Source organism: Falco cherrug, chromosome 5, assembly GCF_023634085.1.
Source record: "Falco cherrug isolate bFalChe1 chromosome 5, bFalChe1.pri, whole genome shotgun sequence".
Lineage (NCBI taxonomy): Eukaryota > Metazoa > Chordata > Aves > Falconiformes > Falconidae > Falco > Falco cherrug.
In genome coordinates, this window is record NC_073701.1 from 51,952,552 (window position 1) to 51,974,900 (window position 22,349).

The following is a 22,349-nucleotide window of genomic DNA, read 5'->3' on the forward strand; positions in this document are numbered from 1 at the left end:
GAGGAAGAAACACTTGCTAGATGGCAAAATGTGAACCTATGCATATAGAAGGGAGTCGATCCTAGTAGTTCCAAGAAATACTGCATGGAATAACGGAATTAAAATAAGAAAGGGAGAAATGAGATACAGAGTACTCTTTGGAAGGAAGTGGCAGAAATCTCATTACGTGGGATCGCCACCTTACAAGCCAAGGTGTCTGTATGAGCAGTCTGACGTGGCAAGGATTTCAGGTGCAGGGCGGTAGGGACCTTCCTCTCCGGTGATTTCTGTTCACAGGCCTTCGGTAGCATTCAGAACAACTTGCTCCGCAACCGGCTGCTTCAAGCACGCCCTGGTTTCGAGGCAGCCCAACCTGTAGCCATGCATTGTCTGAGTAACAAAAGGGGGGCAAAGCATCCGTTACGTAGCTAGAGCCTGGGCTGTCGACGGTGATGTGTATTACTGATCTGTGTGCGTGTTCGGTGTTCCTGTGAGATGCTTCCTGTCTGGTTGCGCCAGAACACTCCGCTTCAGAATGCAGGTGCCAAAAAGCAAAAGGCGGAGGAGTCGCGCAGGTAGCTTGGCAATCTAACTGTACGTACCGTGGTGTGATCGCCAGCTCTGCGTCATCTGTATTTTTGCACTTAATAGTCCAATAGTTACGTGTGGGAGTTGGATGCAGCCTTGCTGTCACTTAACTCTTCACGGCTCCAAGTTGTGACAAATCCAATTTTTGAAAATTCATTGAGGGGGAGAGCAACTAGCAGCATGTCTTCCATATTCCACATGGCACACAGCATACTGCCCTTGCAGGTATTTTTGGAGCAGGGAAATGCACAATTTCGATCATGTTTTCTTCATTGTAATTTACATCGGGGACAGCACTGCTCATTACAACCAATGCAAAACATCCTGCGGTCTCCAGTGAGCATCATCTCGGGAGCAGAGTCATAAGGAATCTCTGGTTTGGCCTTGGCTTCACAGCATCTTCTTGAGGAAGAGCGCAAACTTCTTGGGAGCAGGGGAAAACAGTGTAACGAACCCAACCTATATTATACTAATTTCAGGTTTGGTATGTTGTTAAAGTGAGGAAATCCCTTGTATCTACAGGTAAGTTTCTTCTTTTGGAGTGTTTCTCGGTGTAGTAAGGATGCTAAAAGCACCTCTTGCCAAAGTAAATGTTTTTTCTCAGTCATCAGTTTGAGTTTTCTAGAGGTTAAGTTAGTAGCACAGTAACAGAGCACTGTGGTGGCATGTGGTCTAACCTCCACTGAAAATGATTGCAACAGCTTTGCCTGGAAGGAGAAAAAGCATTACAGTTTTGCACCTTTAAATCAACTCTTCCCCATTCATTTACACGAAGATTTGCTTCACGGTACAGTTCCCAGCGTGTTTCTTCATAGCGTGTGATGGCAGGGCTGAGTGCGCAGCCATGGGTGTTAATTACGGCCTGCCTACCTCCACCTCAAGGCAAAGCACATCCTAGAGTCAAATAGATATTTTGTTTTGATTTTTTTTCTTTGTAGTTTCACTCTCTAGCTGCAAAGGTGGGGGAGGCGGAGCCTGGAGGGAGAAGCATTGGAGCATGTAGCGAGGTTTGAGTTCGGTTGGCATCGCTGCGAATGATCTCCTTGGTGGCTTGCAGCAAGTCATGGCGTGTGGAACCGTCTCATCTGCTGTAACACGGTGATCACAGTACTGCCCTGCCTTGTGGGAAGATAAATCAGCAGTTTATTGTGATAACGATGACATGCAACAGCTAAAGATACCGTAATCATCCAGTCGTGCTCTTCCTCCCTCCTCTGCCTTTCCTAGCAGGTAGTTATTAGGCTGTCAGGCGCTGCTCGCATGGGCGGCTGCAGAGAGCTTTGTGGCTGACGCCCTTTTGCTTGCTGGGCAAGGTGCTGCGCACGCAGACTGCAGAGCCCGGCCTGGGCAGTGAGTTGGAAGCTGTGAAGCCGAAAGGTTGCTGTGTCCTTCGTGTCACAGGGCGCACCTGTGGCAGGTGGGGCTGCAGCTTGAGGGGGTGGGTGGATCTGTCGGGTGAGGGGGGTTTCACACAGAGCGGTATGAGTTTGTGAATTGTTTTCAAGTGGCCGAGAATTCAAGGCTGATTATCATGAATTATAATTTATATTATAACTTATAATATAAAGTTATCCTCCGTTTGTTTGTGGCAAGATTGCAATGTGTTCTTAAGTTACTGCAACTTCAAAACCATCTTTGGTGGGTTTTAGTAGCCTGCTGGTCTTCCTGTGGTTGTATCGCAGCTTGCTGTTTCTCATGGCATCGTTGCCATTTGTGTCTTGGCTTTTCCCTATCTGTCAAAACCAGGGAGTAATCTGAGCAGATAGCTTTAGAAAAGGCTGATTGCTTTGTACCTTGGGTGAAAAGAAATGCAGTATTAGAGTAACAAAAATCTCATGAAGATGAATCATGGTGAAGTTCATCTTCTGCTGTTATGTTGGATGGCTTTTGAACAGCTGTTTTGAGGCAGCCTTTGAATATCTTATAGGTGGATTTGCTGCAGACTGTTCTGGAAGGATTTGCTGGGTTTGGTGTTTGGGGGTTTTAAGGCTGCGTGTCCACAGGTAATTTGCTGTCCTGGCTAAGAGTAGATTTCTCTTTTTACCTGAATGTCTGCTTGTTCCTTACCTTCGGGCAGGGCTCTCGGTGTTTACATTGAGACGGAGTTACATAGTGAATTAATTGTAAAGTATGGAAAAGACCCTCCGGGACAGGGGCTTGTCCCTCATCCCGGTTCTGCTGCTGGCCTCGGCGGGCTCCTGGCTGGCGCTGGGGGAGGTTAGCCGGAGCCCAGCCGCTTTGCCAGTCGCCAGCGAGGGGAGCAGTAAGGGAGGAAGAAGGGCTCGTACTTCTTGCTTTTTCCTTTGGAGTAAGATCCATGGAACAGGGAGCCTGCACCATTACACAAGTTAGTAAGATTACATCGTTCCATTAGATGTCATTGGGGTAATGAAGAAATGGGGTGGGTGCTGTCCTGGGCGCATCTCCCTGCGTTGCTCAGGGGGGACGTGACCTGCACAACCCCAGTGAGTGTGCTGGCAGGGCTGTCCTACCTGCATCTCCTGGGGTCAGTAGGGTTTAGAAGGATCGCAACTTCAGACCTCTCCTCTGTTGTAACCCTCTGTGAAGTCCTGGCCAGCTGACCTACGGCTAACCCCCGGTGAAGCCCACAGTGCATCAGAAGTGTAATCCGCCTGCCACAACCCATGTAACACAAGGTGCCTACGCCGTGAGGGGGTGCGTGTGTGTTCTGTGTTTCCCCCAGTACCAAGTGTCGCTGGATGTTTATTAGAACTCTTTAAATAGTCGTTGAATTTCTCTCTAGGAACTGCCCTGGGATGCCAGGCTGGAGCTTAGGGCTTGACACATGGCCATGGATGTCCATCCTCTTGTGCCCTCTTTGGCTTGATGATGTGTCAGGGAGAGGGAGGTGGAGGCTGAACCCCCTGGTGAGGAGGGTCTCCCACACCCTGACATGGTTACTTAATCCCTTGGGGTTTGGGGATGCTGCGGTTACGTAGCAAAGCCACATGCTTTTGCTCAGGGAGCAGCAGCTCTGTAGTGTATTGGCATTAGACAATTAAATCGGAGGCAGATCTTGTGCCTCCAAGATACATCATCATGTTTCAGGGGGCGTATCGCAAGAGTTCATCAGTCTGATACGGTCATTTATCGGGTACCATGCGGAGGTAGGTAATGACGATGGAGCAAGCCGAGCGTGTGACAGCCTTTTCTCCTAGATGCTCTCTAGTGACAGGTTTCCTTCTGGATGCATGTGTGCCCTGGGTCCCCGGTTCTCCTGCTGCCCACGGGGAGGAGCAGCTCTGCTCCCTCTCGGCTTTGGGCAGGGTGAGTCAGTGGCTGTGCTTCGGCCCTTCGTGTTCCTGACAGACCTCTGCACTGCAGATACCTGCACCTGAGGTACCCCTGTGTGACTCGCCGAGAGGAAAAAAAGGCAGCAATGTTCCCGTCCCATGTGAGAGGAGACTACCCGCCACGTGTAAGCTACCTTCCGGCTCCATGAGAGTCCTGAATTTCTGTAAAAGGCTCTGGAATTTATAGGTAGACTCTGACTTCCAAGTGTTACTTTCTTTCATCCCACCTGCTATTGCACTGAAGCATCTAGGCATCCTTGGCTATTTTTGATTGATGCTCCTCATTTAAAATTCAGTGGGTTTAGATTTAATTTCTGCAACACTTTAAGAGTAATTATATGACAACCTGCTGCCAAAATTCCTTGGGTTTGGCTTCTGCAGTAATTTTTCTCTGTGTTGGATTCCACTCTGGGCTTGTTTACTGTGTATAATGAGCATCTACTGCATTGCTGTAATCGCTGTATTTATTGCATGGTCTATGAAAATGAAGATCAGTTTGAAAGCTGACTGTTGGTGGGCGAGTCTCTGGGAGTTGTGATTGAATAACAATGGAAAAGTAAGAGTCAAGTTTAAGTTCCATATCCCAGCCTGTGCCTTCCCACAGCTTCCTCTTGTTATACACGGTTGTGCTTTTATTTTTTTAATCTCTCTGTTAGTGATTTTTTTAATTTAACCTTCATAGATGCTTCATTATTTTGAAAGGTGCTGCATCTGTTAAGTACTCTTTAATTACTGAAATTGGCTGTCTGTCTACTTTATTGTCCTTACTCTGGTCTCTGCTTTTTTATAAAGTATTGATTAATGTGACTGTTGTAGTAGTTAGTAGTAATAGTAATTAGTAGTAATAATAATAGAAATAATAATAGTAATGAAAAATGGGGCCAGCATAGTCTCATAACCATTTCAAAAGGTGTAAGTCCACCTTTGGAATCAACCTATTTGTTTTACACACTGGTGTGTTATGATGCTCGAGACATGGATTTTGGGGAAAAAACAGCCCTGTTTTCAGCAGGAGACTCCAGCACAGTGACCTCTACAGCAAAACTGAGTTAAGATTTCAAGACACTACCTGTAGAGGTGGGAGCCCGAAAGGCTTCAGCTGCATAAAGCAGACTGCGGTGACACTTGCTTAGCAGAAATTACAAGTCCTGACTAATGAGCCGCTCCTGCCCCTGCCGTCCGCCCCATGTGCCTCTCCTCTCTGTACGTTTGGGGCCTGCTCGTGCTCAGAAATGTTTCTGTCCTAGTGGTGTGGACACTGCTCCGACCCAGACCAAGGTATCCTTCCTGCCACCAGCTTGCCTGATGCAGTGATCGCCCCTTGAGGAGACCAGGCAGATGGTTCTCCTGAGGCACAGGCCATTTGAGTTTTAAATGCATGAAACCTAAGCTTGCTTAAGCTTGACTGCACATATTTGCAGGACGCAGATCAAGACCTTTGCATGTACAAAAAATCAACATCTGGGATGCCCGTGTGCAGCGTGCAGCAAACTGCAGGTGGAGGCTGAGGTGGGGGTGGTGGACACAGTCTACCGACTGTGGCGAAAAGCTCTTTGCAGCTGTAGATGAAGTGGCGATTTGTGCTGTTGGGATGCTTGAAAAGGTCCGTGCCCCCAAGCAGGTGTGTAGAAGCAAGACTGGCGTACAATTTAGGCAATAAATTATTAATTAACTGTGATCAGTTTGTTTAAATTACTTTCCTCTTCAGGACTCTCCCTTCTTCGAAATTACGTTTTTCAGCACGTCTTCCGTCAGCCTCCAACACAGTGGTCTTAACTGTATCTCTGCCCGCTTGAGGTCACGAATTTGTCAAGACTGACAAATCCCTCCTTGGCTCGGTCTCGCTCGCCCAGCTGCACTAGATGGTCACAGCTGCCGGACGTGCCTCCGAGTGCTGCTCTTCCTGCTGGAGACTTGGCCTCAAGGAACGGACATCTCTGAGCCTGCCTCTCCCTGGTGAACACCCTCACCGAGCCCCTCAAGCCTTGACCTTAGTATGTACCCTCGCCCTTCAAAGCGCCGTGCTCTTTCCTGAGCCCACATGCCGATCGATCAGTAAATTTAGTAAACGCAGAGCCAGGAACACCACCCGGACAGTACCAGGATAGGAGCGATCCTTTCCCCCCTTGGATTTTACCACCCTGCCAAACCAACCCAAATTTAACAAAGCTTCTTCGCACGTCACCGAGCAGCCAGGCAGCCACCCCGAAGGACAGGGCCGCGCGGCTTGTGCCTGCGTTACTCTCCTCACAGTAAGTGGCAGCGGCACCTCCTCACAGTAGGTGGGGTTAACCCTGGGCAGTGAAGCGACGCCTGGCAGACAGCCCCCGGCCCGCAGGCTAGCACATGCTGAACTGCCACCGGCCTATTTTGTTGCAGCGCGCGCAGGACACAGCCTGGCTGGTTTGAGCTGTGCCCTTTTGGTCCACAGAGCAGGTTGTAGAACACACGCTGAGCCCCACAACTCTTGGCAGGAGGAGCCAGTCCCTGGAGTCACCAAGGCAGCGCCTGCAGTAAATGGACATACCGCTACACCCATTTGTTTTGTTTTGGGGGTCTTGGTTTTTTTAAGCCTAGAGCATCTGCAAACAGGCAAGGCAGGGTGAAGACACGCCAGGTGAATGCAAACACGATGTGCAGGAGTGGGAGCCCAGACAACACGGAACAAGATTAAATATGCAAATGCATAGAAGTCACAGCAATAACATTGCTGTCTGAATTAAACCACTTGAGCCATAATCATTTAAGACCAAACACGGACTACTGCCAGCTTAGTGAAAAGAATTTATTAGAAACTGTTAAGGACTACACAAAACTAGTTTTTAGAGTATTTTTCTCAGTAGATGGCACTCCAGCCTTTTGCTACAAACAGCGTATTGTGGACTTTGGACAGCCACTGTGCTCGTAAGAGACATCTTCAGGATGAGACATTCAAGCAGCATGCACAGTGAGACAGTGGAAGGAGTGCAAGGAAAACCCTCTTGATTTGCATAAGTTCACAGAAGGTATACAGTTTCGTAACTGTTTTCCTCAAGGCAATTTGGATCAAATGAATTACCAATATCCTAGAGGTACCAAGGGGGCTTGGCCTCCCCATCGCTTTGCCTTCAGTGCTAGCGCACGTTGGGACTTTCAGTACAAGGAGTTTCAATAAATAAAAATATAGCTTTCATACTATTTTAACAAAAACTTGACTATGAGGTTAAAGTACAGGCCTTCTGGGGCAGTCACCCCCACAGAGACCTTACTGCTTTTTGGGGAAAATAAGGAGGACAGTCTATGTTATTAAGGCAATTCATTTTTTTAATTCAACATAGAAATTGTAACAAACTGCATATTTTCTGGTAAGTTCTGAAGTAAAAAATCAAGTTACTGTTCACATGCTACTCTATCTGATATTCTTCATTATGTTTTGAAATACAGTGGAGCATCACTATAGTCACTGCCCCAACAACGTGGCAGCAAGTGACAGCTTATCTTCCAGCCAGGAGCTGCAAAACAAAAGATTAATGACCCCTCCCTCCCACCTTCCCAGTTTAAATCCTCCATTGTTCCTTCCCACCCAATTTCCACCTCTCCTCTAAAAGGGGAAAAAAACCCACAAAACATTTACCTGGCTCCTGAAAGGAGCTTTATAGCAAGGCTCAACTGTATAGAGTAAAAAGATATAAAAAGTTATTAAAATTCAGAGAAGGAAAATGTAATAAAAATAAGTACGCATGGCCTGATAGACATAGCAATTCGCTACAACGTTTTTCAAAAAGTGCTAACCAATTTTAGCTTAAAATAGTTCAAGAGAGCATACAAATGGCTACCACAGTGTAAAACTGAGTATTTACTTTGAAAAATCTAAAACCTGGCTTGAGTGTAGAAAATGTATTATATCTGTTTCTAATTTACATAGTCTTTTTATTTAGGCACACAAAAATAAATATAGACAGTCAAATGCTTCATTAAGTCTGAAGAAGGTTTAGTTAAACGAAGTGAGCATTTGTGACAAACACCACTTTTTTTTTTTTTTACCACATAACATCTCTATATATAATCATGTGTGTGTACAGGGGTGTACATCCCTGATTTCATCCACAAGCTTCTGCGAAAGTTACTTACAGGGTAAGACTGTTTTCTGCCAAGACCAGTTAATTTGAGAACTACTGGCTAGGAAGAGGTAATTGCTCAGAAAACTCGACTGATACTTCCTGTCAGAATGGTTTATTCATGCTTTTGGGCCAGGAGATTTTGGGCTGGAGCAGAAGCCAGGCTCAGCCAACACCAAAGGTTGTTACTGCAGGGCAGACCTGGAGGAGGAGTGCTTAAATTTTAACAGCGCTGAGAGTAAAGGAACAAATATTTCTATGTCAGAGCAAGGCTCCTTTTCCACTCACATCTGGAAGGATCCCAAGCTGTTCTTTCCGTAAGGAGCCCGTACATCCAGTAACCCTCTGTGCTGCAACCTCAGCGCTGTCCTAGTACAGCCACTGACCCCACATCTCGTTTTAAAATGCTTGTGGTACCTCTACTAACCTCTCCACATAGAAGTGCTCAGGGAAGTAGAAAAGCTTTTGCACGTGACTTCAGACTGCACACATTCAGTGACACCAGCCTGATGCTCCACGCTCCAGTCCCTAGTTAATGAAGTACTATGCAGCTCAGACTGGCACAACTGGTGGTCTCTGACCAACTGGGAGCCTACCAACCAATTCCAGCTTCCTTGATTTTACTTGAAGAATAAACTAGTTCATGTTTCTGAAGATCCAGCTCTAGCCTCTAACTCCATACTAGCTAAGGCAGGGTTAGACATGAACTGAGGTTGTCGGGTGTGTGGTGATTGAGGGCTTTCAGCACATAAAAATTATTCAAGTTCATCCCACTATCTTGAAACAAATTGAAAAACGTCACAAACAAACCCGAGCAGCATAATTTTTATTTGGTGTTACAACAGATGTGCAGCGCCCGTGGTTCTGAGCACTGCATTTTACTGTTTGTTTTTCTTTTTAAAAATCTAAACAGTTCTTCTGTTCAGACAAGTCCATGTGCTTTTTTTATATACACATTGTGACCCCTGCATTCAGCCTGTCCAGTTAACGCTAGAAATATTTGTCAATGCAATACTTTATCTTTGCTATAATTAGGGAGAAATCAAAAGAAAAAAAATTAATCTGGCTGATTACATGTACTGTACATACCTGTTCCAAAACCAATGTACTCAGAACTTTCTAATTTAACGCACTCTGTTATTCAAGTCAAAATGCTGTACATCTAAGTATCCACACAATCATACATTCCTAATGATTCTTCTTTACACCTTTATTTTTTTTAGACATCTGTTTTTAAAAAGGAATAAAGAAGTTGCCCTGTAGATCTATATTTCTTTAGAACAAAACATTATATACTACATTGAAAAATAATTTTATTAAACTCAGATTCAAATCACTGTCACGTACAATTTTCACTTAACTGGTCATGTTGAAATTGCACTTTGAAGATAGAATAAAATTAAAAACTGAAAACATATTCTACTTCTTTTCACAGGAGACTGCCTCTTCAGGATTTTTCTTCCGTGAATGTTTGTATTTGTCTACATACGCTTTCACTAGATTTGCCACTTTTGCAGAATTAACTTCTCCGCTCTTGCTATGACAAACCTACAGCAATTTTAAAGGAAAAAAAAAAGTGTTTGAAACATTTCTGTTGATTTGCCACTGTTTCACATTATTTATTTATTTTGCCAACACCCCCCCCCCAGGTTTCTCCATCTCGGGCAGAACAACTTTGGAAACTCCTAGTACTTCCCAATTGCTTACCAAATACTTCTGAATTCCAATTCAACTCTTTCAACAATGAGTTACGTTCTGAGGAGCTAAGAAGTCTCTTGTGGATGGATAAAGTTTTTTTATTTGTCCTGTTCCCCATTCCCAGCAGCTTCCAGTTGTTCCCACAAGATCAAGGAATCCACCCCAAACCCTACCGCAACTGCAATGTACGCATTTGAGATTACTAGATCAACTTACTTTATCTACAGCTTTCCGCACAATTTCTTTATATTCTTCCTTAGTGATGTCTTTATTTTGGTAGAAAGGTTTAATAGCCAGTTTGACCTCCTGTGCTGCTTTTTCTTGAATTAACAGTTTCTGATGAAAAAAAAAACAAACAAGTGTTATTTTTCACTGTCTGCATAGGTATCTTAATCAATCATAAATTAAAACTCTACAGAAAAAAGTCACTACAAAGACTAGAAAACAATAGTCCCCTCACATTTCAGCTCTCATGAGAGCTGTCTGTGTTTTACTAACAACAGAATGCTGTCCCACAGCAATTAAAGCAATATTCATCAGTGCTGCTTTAAAGACTACATTAAAAAAAGTCAGCTTGCTGTTCTGTCCTACAGCCGCCACGGAAGTATCACATACACATTGGTATCAACTATATTACACAGAAGGTGTACTGCCACAGTTTGCTATTTTTTAGTATATTGCATTTTATACGTATATAAAATGTATAAAAAAATTATATGTATTTTATATAAAAATATATGATAGTATATATAAATACACTTTGAACTTGCCTGGTCCTTCTTTGAGCTATCTGCACTGGCTTCCACTGTTACACTTGCTTTGTTTTCTCCCAATTTTACAGCTGCATTACAGCTCTTGACGTGACTTGATGACGTTGCATTACCCGAACTTGGTCCCTGAACTGTCCCCACACTTCCCAGGACTGCTGTTGAGGCAGGCAGGGCTGGAGCACTCATATTATTACTTACATGAGCAGCATTTGGAATACCCTGTTTTAAAAAGTTATCAGCAGTTAATACATTATCCTTCAGTATGACAGCGTGCCTTTCTAGAAGTCTCAGCAACTATAGAAAGAGCATGAACACCACATTCTTTGGTTCATTAGCTAATCTCCACGCTGGCAGTTATTATGGAAGGTACACACATTATATCAGATCTACTCAAAGGAGAAAAAAAACCACCCCCAAACCATAAAGCTCGAAAAGTAAAGCATCCTCCATGTCATCACTGTGGCTGCCAGATTCCTTCTCTGATCCCACTAACAAAGTAAACAAAGCACCCTGCTAATAGGCAGGGAGGGTGTTAGCACAAGGGGAAGGAAAGCGATGGCTGCAGAACACCTCTCTATTTGTCGCGGGAGTGTAGAGGAAGACCTGTTTTGTAAATCAGATTAACATTTTTTTTTACAAATCAGCGCCCAAGCAGACACGCATGAAGTTATTTTTAAACCACACTTGCATTCCTGCATCATAACAATATTGCTCTTAAAACATATATTTTCATGTTTCTTATCAGAAAATGTGAACTTGTGAATGAATTTCAAATGCAAACACAGCTACAAGTCTACTCGAGGCTAGAGGTGAAATGCTGGTTGAAGCACCAGGATCTGTTCTTCAGGAAAAGCCACGTTCTGTACATTTCCAAACACCACCAAAAGACCGCAGACACTGTTGATACTTTGGAATTGCGAAATTAAGTAGCTCTCAGACCCCAGATGGAGGTCATTTTTAGCAAAAGCCAAGAACGCATCCTCCCGGCATGCTTCTGGCAGGCTACCCTAAATGCTACTTTTTTTTGCAGGCCATCACCATTACTTTTTTCACATCTACATTTATCCAGATGGAAAATAATGAAACAGGAATTTGAATGTCTTGGAAATGACACGGATACTAAGCTGTTATAATCAGCATGCTAACCCTTGCCAATGCGCTCTCTTCCTTTCAATAGGAAGGACAGGTGGAGTCCTGCAGTATTCTGTCATTTCTGTTGTGCTGCCACCAAGGACTTGTTCAATGAAAGCTCAAAGAAAACGCAGCAGTAGCTCCAAAAAGCAGCTCCACAAAAGCAAGTAAGAAAACCAAATACACCAGGGGCTTTACTAATATGTAACTGTATTATTCAGCAATACACAGACTTCATAGGAACGTATTTACTGCTGCACTAGATACTGTACTTTACATAGGTTTTGTATCCCGTGTTCTGACTTTTTAGAGGTTAAACCCACTGACTTCCCAATTGCAAAAATATTTTATTACAGACAGCAGGCATTAATCAAATCAGCAAGCAATCTACCAGCATTTTACTTCCAATAGTACCTTACTGTTTTACCTTGCAGAGTATTCATATGGCCTGTAACCCCCCCCACAGTACCTAACTCCTTTTGTTCTAAGTTAACGAACATGAATGTGTAACAGCAGCTGAAAGTGAAAAGAATCTAGGCCGTTTATCACTTCAAATATTTAGAGATGATGCAAGAAAACAGTGTTAAAAATCATTGATGTTCTAGAACATCACTTTTTCAACCTGGAATGCAAGGGAAAGGTTTTTAGGTTAGAGCAGGCAGCCTGCAACAGAAGAAAAGCACAGACCTCAGTCAACCCCTAAAGAGCCCTTTCCGCCTCACAGAATGCAGTGTTACAGCTCCTTGCAGGATCATGCATCCTCCTGGAAGTTGTTCCTATTCCTTTTCCTGATATAAAAGCTCTTAATATTAACAGCTGGCTACAGGAGGAGCTTACGTACACAAAGATTATTTTAAAATATCATAAAACGCACAAAAAGATGGTCTGACCTGCCCCAAGCACAGCAAGTCTTTTTGAAACTGGAGAAATAAAGTGGGAGTTAGGTCTCAAACAGGGCATGCAAAAACAGGAAAATCACGCGAGGAGGAAGTAAAACACACCAAAGAAAGCTTGGAAATTATTAACAAAAAGGCTCAAAAGATTACACAGAATAGAAAAAAATGTGTGTGTGTGGGAAAGCAGCGAGATAGTGACAGCTGGAGAATGGAAGTATGGAACAAACAGGTGCCATGAAGTACTTGATAATTTTCCTCTGCTGATAACACCCCATGGGATGAGAACTGCAACAAGGACATTTAGGTCACTTCGTACACACTGCTGCAAGGGAATTCAAGCATTTCCTAATGCTTAAAAATCAGTTTTGAAGGGGAAACTTAGTTTTGGGAACAGGGCACTTCTACGGAGAAAAATGTAATGGGCAATATTGATAATTTTTCAGTGTTCCATTACCAGCTGGAACACCTCGTGACCACAAAAACCCAGTTACGGTATTGTGTATTATTATTTAAAAGCTATAGCCCCAGAACAACCCATATTGTCATGGATACTTCCACTCTAAATTTGGTGTGGCGTGGAAGACGACAGGCAAGAGAGAAAGAAACTGCAAGTATATATATTTATCAAGACGATGGTATTCAATGTAAGAGACCCTTAACTGATGTTACATCAATACTGCTCTTGCCACGGCTTCTGATAAAGCATACCTGCAATTGTTTTCCATCTTGCTGTGAAGCAATGTAGCTGACTTGTTGAGATGGTGGGGGTGGAGGTGGAGGCGGAGGTAATCCCTGAGACAAATTTGTGGGAGCAGCTACCTGTATGAGAGGCACTCCGGTAGGGAGGTGCATGGGCATCGGAGGGTGGATGTTGAAAGGATTTTGTGGCATATTCATCATGGGAGGATGGACACCCACTGGATACGGAAAGATATTCATAGGTTGGTGCTGTGCATTCACTTGTGGCATTACATTCATTTGTTGCTGCTGCATCATATTTTTTGGTAACTGAGAACCATTACTTTGCTGGTTGCCTTGGTCTTTGAGGTTTGGATCTATCAAAAGAAAAAGACAACAATATATTAAGTAGAAGATCCTTACTTCATAAAGCAGAAGTGGATCCACGTGTCTAAACCCTTCATGGACTATCAAAAAGCTTTCTATAATCAGAATATTTTAAAGCTATTGCATTACATTATTACACAGCACTCATCGCCAGACAGGTCATGGAGCCAAATGCTAGTTTCTGAGTTTAAGTAGTTCAGGTTACTATGGAAGCCTGCATTTTGAATTCCTATTTTCTTTACTTGTTCCCATAGCACAGCTAATAAATTATTTCATCACAATGAAACAGTAACTTTCCACCAAAGAACAGGAAGGCAACGTAACTTATCCAGCTTCTGCAATTGCAGAAGGTTAGTCGTGCATTATCACATATACAGTTCTCTGCTCCCCTTTGCCTGATTCACACATACTCATTGGAACATTTCTGTTAATTATAGAAATACTCTGCTGGTTTTTTTCCCCACTGAATATTAAAATCACCCTCAACCAATTTCACCAATGTTCATATTTGGAAAGAGTTGTTCAACAACCCTGTAATGGTACAACAGGTAAAGCCTAAAAGTAAAAATAACTTCTTGGGGTGGCACTTTAAAAAAATTACTTCAATATCTCATTCTATCGTCAACAGAAGCCAAAAAGTTAAAATCCAGATACAAGCAAAAGTCAAGAAACTCATTCTGAGAAATAGCTGTTGGGTTATAGTTCAGATGTCCTCCCTTAGAATTCCTTTCTTGAACAACCCTGTCACCTAATTCACAGTGATTGGTATTTAAACCCTTACGATTCACCCCAAATAACCTTTTATAAGATGACGGGATAACAGAATGACTGAGGTTGGAAGGGACCTACCAAGATGGCCCAGTCCAAACCCCCTGCTCAAGCAGGGTCAGCAAAAGCAGGTTACCCAGGAGGACCATGTGGCCCGGGACCATGTCATGGTGCCAACCTAGCCCATTTTATCCAGTTTTGAGAGATCGTTGTACTATTCTCAGCTGAATTCAGGTTCCAAAAGTAAATATAACAGCATGATTGCTCCTCAACAATGTGAAATAAAGCCTGCAAACACCACCATACCTTCAGTTAAAGGCTTGATAAATTTTGCCTGCAGCAGACTGAAGGTTGACAAAGTTGCCTCAAAAGACACTGATGCAGTTGTCTTTGAAAAAAGGGAGAAAACTGCTGGCACATAGGATGAAAATGGACAAAAATGAAAGACAGAACTAGGAGACAATGGTAAAGTACAAATGTGGTTGACTTCAGAACTGGATCTAATAGTTTTTAAATACAATTCGTGTCTGTCTTATAAGATTATTAATGTTTCAGGGCATTAATAGTCTGTATGACTTCTTAGCTACTCAGAATCAATCTCATCCATAGTTAACTCACTTTCTACCAAAAAGCTTACTTCTGTTAGGGCAGTTATCTTTTAGATATAAAATACTCAAAAAATATTAGACTTCTATTGAGGCACTAGAAGAATTTTAATGAAGTACAGTAAAAGTACCAATTTTGCATTTATGAATCTCCCTAGTTTTTGGGGTTTTTTTTAAGATTTAAAGAGGAAAATTCTTCTTTAGAAGCAAGATAAATGTCAACATAGTGATTTGTCATCTCTAGAATCTACCATGTGTCTTCACAGGCAAATGCAAGTCTCCTTGAAAAAAAAATAAAATTCATTTTAAAAGGTGTGCAGATGCTAAAGAGTATATGCTTTCTCTTCAGCCGAACAGATTCACTTGACTAGCACTTTTCAGATGCACAGTCCTTAAACCCTAACTTTGACTTCAAGCAAAACCAAAGAGCCATCAAAGCATAAGAAATTCCCGAACTCCACACTTAAACCCCTCCATATTCCAAAAAGAGTATGGATTCACCCCAAAAATCATTTTGAAGAACTAATCAGATTGAAGTAGGACAATGTGACTAGGATTTTACTCAGCTATTGCAGCCGTGACTAAGCTATTTATGTTTCAAAACTATAAATACCTTGTTCATGTGTCTCCTCTTCTTGTCTCATTCCCCATCCAGACTGTGGGCTTGATGAATTGCGTCCCCTCCTTGAATAATAATTCTGCACATCAGCAGGTAAAGTCTTTCTTACAGCCCAGCTGGATGCAGATGTCCACCCAGATCTGTCAGCAGGTGTATCAAAAGAATAATCTTGTTCATTCTTACGCTTGTATGGCTGATGTTCTGGGAACCTGGAAGTTTCATTCCCAGAACCATTTGAGTTCCCTGAGAGAGGTTTTCTATTTTGCCAGTGATTTTCACTCTGGTCTCTGTACATGAAACCACCTCTTCCACGCCCACCTCGGCCACGCTGACCTCTCCCTCGATTCGAAATCCAACCCGAACCAAAGTTTTTATTCCAAGAGTGTCCTGAATTATCATGCCTGCTGTCTTCCCAATGTGGTTTCTCTCTCTCTCTGATCCTGACTTCAGGAACGGAGTTTATCCTGTCCATTACCCAGTCTGGACAATCATTCCTGCGTTTCTCTGAAGAACACTGTTCATCATTGTTTTTTTCTGTATTGTCCTTTTCTTTTTTAAAACTTTCATTCTGTTTCTCTGGATCACTTCTTCTGTATCGATCATTTCCTCTGGGACTCCTCCAGCTGTCACTAGCCCACCTCTCTTTCCATCGAGGTGAGTGGCTGTCCCTCTCATTTCTAGAGAACGAAGAACCTTTATTTCTTGTCCTAGATCGTGATCTTGACCTAGATCGTGACCGTGACCTAGACCACCTCCTACTTCTTCTTTCTCTGTCACGATCTCTTCTTTGACTATCTCTATCACTGCTTCGAGATCTAGATTTTTGCCTTGGAGATGAATCCTTAGTTCTTGACTGAGAAGATGATCTCCTGCTTTCCCTGACAGTTTCCCTTTTGGGAGATCGAGACGGTGTTTTTTTCTCATCTTTGAGCGTGTCTCTCTTTGGAGAACGAGATAAGGATCTCCTTCCCTCCCTCACAGTTTCCTTTCTGGGTGATTGTAAGCTCCTGTCTCTGGCCATCTCCCTTTTAGGGGACGGTGACTGAGATTTCCTGCCCTCTCTCCTAGAAGGAGACCAAGTTGTCGACGGAGAGTGAAACCTAGATCTTCTAGTTCGAGTCTTTTTCTCTTTTTTGAGTTCTGACTGGCACTCTCTTTCTTGAAGAATAGTTTCACCTTTTTCATCAGAAAGTCCTGTAACTGGTGTACAGTTTCCCACATCACACTGTAAGTTCACTTCTCCTTGCTCTGTACTTTCAACTGGTGGTAACTGCTCAATCTGAGGCTCACTATGATCATTGCAAAATGAGTCACAATCCATCGGTATCATTTCATTGTTATCTTCACCAAAATGTTTATGCTCAGCATTCACCTGGGGTGACACTGAAGTTCTACCCTCTTCACTTTTTGGCATGGTGTTCTCGTTTAAAGATTGTTCTGATGTACTGTCCGTAGAAATACTGTGTATTAACGCATCTGGTTCTTCATCTTGAACAGTGTTTAAGTTTTGAATATTTGTACTTGCACAGTCTACCACTGTTTTTTCTTCAGCCTCAGAATCATCTACTTCTATGGCTTCTGGATGCTCAGGCAATTCACTTCTGGGGCTTTCTAATGGCTGATCTTTTACCATAGTTTCTGGATATTCCAACGATTCATTTTCTAGACCAGATTGATCTATTTTTGTCAAAGTTTCTACATTCTCCATTAATTCATTTTGAGGACTACACAATGTCTGATCTACTTTTTCAAAAGTTGTGTGGTCACATACTTCATCTTTGGGACTAGCTACTGTTTCAATTTGTTCAACAGTATTTTCACAGATGTCCTGACCCTTAAGTTCCACATTTTTTTCAGTAACACCTTTGGCTTCGAATTCCTGACTTTCACCTCCTAAAGTTAGGCTTGGAGGTTCTTGGACAGGAAAACTTACATCCGCATTGCCTAGAGCATCTTCATCTTTGTCACATTCTCCTCTAGTTTCCTCAATTTCTACATGTTCGCTACAGCTTTCCAATCCATTAGCAGATTCTGTTCCTGTGTTATTCTTTTGTGGAAGGCTCGTGTTATTGCTTTCGTTATCTGACTGATGGTCTTTATCTAATGTTAGAACTGCTTCAGACTCAGCAATGTCATCATCTTCCACTGAATCACTGGGCGATTTTTCAGAACGTGCAGAACTTCTCAGTTTCTTTTTAACCACAGGTGTTTGTTGTTTAAGTGTTCTTTTAGACTTCCGTTTTGGAGGAGCCTTCTCTGATTCTGAAGACTTATTCAGAGATAGGTTATTGCCATCAGGGGCACCACATACAGAACTGCTTGATCGCGGTGAGCTCCGAGATTGACCCAGAGTCTCATTTTTGCTGTTTCGTGCAGATCTTCTTCTAGGAGTAGTATTAACTGATTTCCTTCTAGTTCCTCTAGTGCCCGATGAACCAGAAGCTTGCTTTTTCTCTTCTCCTTCTTGGGTACACGCAACCACGTATCCTTTGCCTAAAGATTCTTAATAAAAGCAAAACACATTAAAGTTTGATAACAACCATTTATCCAAACACAGTGAAGAACATTAAGATGACCTTCTCCCATTTAACAGATATCCTCAAATAATGCAACTTAAAATTTAGTATAAAATGCTGCTACAACATAATTTTTTTAATGCAGACTTTCTTTTTTATAAAAAAAAAGAACAGCATCAAGCTCACAAGTGACTCATTTGACATCTGAACACACGTTTTGGCAGCACAGATATGGCTACCTGGCCAGTAATGGCATTCACAATTAAACTGCTATTGATATTGCTCTTCAAAGACAGTCAGCATTTAAGCTGTTAGAAAACAAGTAAGTTAACCACACAACACTGCTAACATATAGCAGATCCTGCCATTCTATAATGCAGGTCTACTGGCAGTGAAGCCTCAATACTACAGAAGTGAGCCTCAATACTACAGAAAGTGACATTTTTGAACAGCCATCAGTGGATGACCACACGGGAATCAGGTGATCAGAAGCGGCAATGACAGCATACTTCTCTACAAAATTGAATTTCAGACAGTGCAAACTCATTCACCAGTTATAAGACAGATGCTGCATGTTCCATGGCAAGCTGGACTTAAACATTGTCACAATGCAGGAACCCAACCCACGGTGCCTGCAGCATCTAAGAAACTGAACAAGGACTGCAAGTTTTGGGGCAGCCTAGGATACATCAAAAACCTGAAGCTATAAGAAGAATGACACTAATTCATACATAGCAGCACAGGAGTTCTTGTGTTGATACTGCATTAATTTATTTCATGCTAGCCACAATCTGACAAAGTTTTTGTAGGGAAGCCAAGGATTATATTCGCTACAAAGGGAACAGACTGTACTCTTAATACCTATGAAAGCTTAAGAAGGACAACTCAGGAATTAAAGATTAATGATAATTAAGTAAACATACTTGAATGCAATGCTCACTTCAGACTAAAGTAATTTCTTGAGTTGTCCATTAATTTGTTTCATACTTTGTGTAGATTTCAGAAAGCATAAAAAAATGGGGTGTTTAAATAAATTCTTTTTACAGCTTCAATTTCATACACGAATAGTGGAAACTTGCTAAGAAAGATTAGTTGCTATGGATTTAACAATGGTTTTATCATATCACACTTAACACTTGATTCTAACTCTCTGTGCAGTGTTATTATTTCCCATGCTTTTACTGCACTAAAATATGTGTTTAATGTATTCTCAAACAAATCATATGAAAGTAAGATATGAATAAGACAAGTAACAGCACAAAAGCCTCTTTCTACCACTTGCTGCTTTGTTAGCAGAATGAGATACTATTAAATGCAAACATATAATCTGATAACCTTAGAGAATTAACTCTGCAAGCACCTTGCTAGCCTTAAAAAAAGCCAGAACAGAGCACAGAACTATAATCACATCCTCTGACCACTTTTGTAAACACACAATAATTTGCTTGAACATGAAAAAGATGTAGCTGTGGTGTTTGGGTGTCCACTGATCAAATTACCACTTAAGATAATGAAAACCAACAGTATCAGTTATAGAAGGTACCACATATTTAACAGAAAACAATGTGCATGGTGAAGAACTTCCAAAGAAGTTTTAGGTGACTAGCACTACTTAAGGTATCTACTGTTAACAGTCGCACCAATAATTGTGTTAGAAAGTGACTTCACAGTGCTTAATCAGCAGTTACTCAACCATATGTGGCTGTCCCAGACTACCTACGTCTTCAAACCTATTACAATAGCCAGAAAACCAAGTCAGATGCTACACATCATTACAGATTTTTAATATCCATGATTATTTTCCTCAAGTGGGAAGAAATCACTTTCCAATAAAAAAAAATAAATAAATCAGGATACCTGTGGAATGTGGAAATCCTGGCAGAATTAAAAGGCAAGTTATTTTTGTACAACTTTCAAAGTCTATTTGCAAAACACAAACCCCTTTTTAGCATTCTTTACTACTTGTAAAATATTAACAGACAAGCTTCACAAGCTTTGGACTTGAACCAAATACAAGGCATTTCAGCTCACTGAATCTTTATTTTAAAATATTTTAATGCCAGCCTAAATCATAATAGTACTGGTAGGTTCACTAATGCATTTTCAGGTCAAATTAGTAAAAAGACTGTTTAATGGTAAGAGAATCTAAAAAAACTGCAGCAGTTACAGGGAAGATTCAGGCAGTACAGTTACATGACTGTCACTGATATTCGTATACCTCCTTGCACAACTCTGGAAGCAACTGTCAACTACTACTCTGATAGAAAACTAGGTGTGGGCAGACGACAAAAAGATTGTAAAAAAATTACAATGCTTATGTTACCATCTTTCAGGCACAGTTTAGAAAGAATCACAAGACCTAGTCTGCTTTTTTCCCCCCTTTTTTTGTATGCATTTATTATCACTATTTTTATCTTCCTCCTGTTCTCCACCTTTGCATAAAGCCCCAGTGTCCCATTTCCTCCATCTTCTGCCTTTTCCTTCATTTCCCATATTTCCTGTAAGAGAAGGCCTTGCTCACTTCTTTATAGATATTTGCCCTGCATCTCTTAACAGTATTCAGGTTAGGTTTCTCCTTGCTTTTGTCCTAACTTTTTGTTATGCATGTCTGTCTTTTCCCCAGTTGCTATATAAAAACTGAATGGGGAAGGAATACTCACTCAACAGAATGTAATCAAAAACCTCAAGGGACATCTTCATCTCAAACATCCCCTAGTTTCACTAGGAAATTCGAAGACACTGTGTCTTACTTTCTGCATGCTCTTTATCAGCAGGAAGTCTTTAAGTCAAACTGAAGATGACTTAAAACTTCAGTGTCAACATACTACAGTGTTTTAAGATTCAATCTTGATGACCATCTTCAACTTTGTCTACAGTGTAAGCAATATATTATGTTCAACATCTGAACTTTAGTTCAGGTGTAGCAAGAACATATGGAAACATACAAAAATAACTTCAGAATTTATTTGCTGTGTCTTCTTAGCTTGATGATTTCACATTGCAAAGTCACACCTTTAAGTGATTACGTGGAATACTTATAAGTATCAAAGTTCTAATCAAGCAGCAGATGAGAAAATTTAGTTCTACATATAAATTTTAAAACAACAATATCTGGAAAAAATAATTTCCTTTTCTTTCCCTGCTAAAGACTCAAACTCAAAATCTGCAGTTTCTCCCCAAAAACAGTGTTAAGGGATTTAGCTGCATGTTCTGCCTTAGGAGTCCACAATGTCATCAATATTTGTAGATCAGTTGCTGATACTGTGAACAGCAGTTGCGCACATGTTCTAAATAGTCTAATGTTGAAAAGTAATCTGAGGTTTATTTAAATATTCTTCACTTTTCTGAGGAGATTTTTTTTTAATGCTTCTGGTGCATGCTAACAAAGAAGACTGAATGTTAGAAATGTGAGTTAGAATGTAGAAAGGTGAGGGGAAGTCAAGAGATATGAGCTAGCATGTATACTCATGACTACCAGAAGCAGAAATGGTTAGAGATCAGTTAAATTGCACTGCCAAATACCAGAGGCCTGAGGAAGCAACCTATCCATTTTTCACTGGGGAATGTGGAGGTGAAATACGTGTCATCAACAAGAATGAGGAATATGAATGAATAAAGCATCTTTTCCACAATCTTTCTACTGCTTAACTCTTCCCAGCAATTCACTTCCTCACAATTTTTGTAAGCCAAGAGACCCAAATCGTTATCAACTCTTTGCCTACTAGTCAAGTGAAAGTAGAGTAATTCCCAATTCAAGAAGGTATTAACTCTAGCCTTAAAAAACAGCATTCCTTTGTTTTCACTTCTTTGAACTTGTGCAGCCTGCTGGAAGGGAAACTACACTCTTGCTGAGTATGGAGAGGCTGTTAAAGTAACTGGAGGAAGGTCATTCCTTCCACGTCTTGTCTTCTGCTAAATTCCTGCCGGATCCTGGAGCTTGAGCACTTCTGCGAACTTTTGCCCTGTAGAGCCTACAGGCATACTGAAAGAGATCAATTTTTTTGTTTCCTGACTACTCTTCCGCGGTCAGGAAACAGTTTGTTTCTCATACTGCACAATACAGCACTGAACTATGTCAAGCCATTCATAATGTATCAAAATGAGACTTATCCTTGAACAACAGGAAAAGAAGCTGTAACATGAAAGAAAGTGTTGAATTTAGAAATGGAATTAAGTTAAAGTATTATTTTGATCTTCAAGTGAAGAACAGTTATGCTGGTTTTAGGGTGGCTGGTTCATCTTCTATATTCTCATTTCAGAAATAAAACAGCTGGGTTTGAAATAGCACCAAAGTGCATCGAAA

At 41.6% G+C, this 22,349-nt stretch overlaps 1 protein-coding gene across 2 annotated transcripts in view; it reads right to left on the reverse strand.

The window, feature by feature from the left end:
- Positions 1 to 6,652: 6,652 nt before the first annotated feature.
- The window catches only part of SCAF11 (SR-related CTD associated factor 11), a 50,940-nt gene continuing 35,243 nt past the window's right edge, over positions 6,653 to 22,349 (reverse strand). For both annotated transcript variants that reach the window (XM_055712210.1, XM_055712209.1), the window contains exons 11-15: positions 15,525 to 18,032; positions 13,182 to 13,528; positions 10,447 to 10,665; positions 9,893 to 10,012; positions 6,653 to 9,526 (exon numbers count right to left, since the gene is read on the reverse strand). In XM_055712210.1, the coding sequence (XP_055568185.1) occupies positions 9,398 to 9,526; positions 9,893 to 10,012; positions 10,447 to 10,665; positions 13,182 to 13,528; positions 15,525 to 18,032 (3,323 nt within the window). In that variant the 3' untranslated portion in view covers positions 6,653 to 9,397. The remainder of the gene's footprint in view (positions 9,527 to 9,892; positions 10,013 to 10,446; positions 10,666 to 13,181; positions 13,529 to 15,524; positions 18,033 to 22,349) is intronic.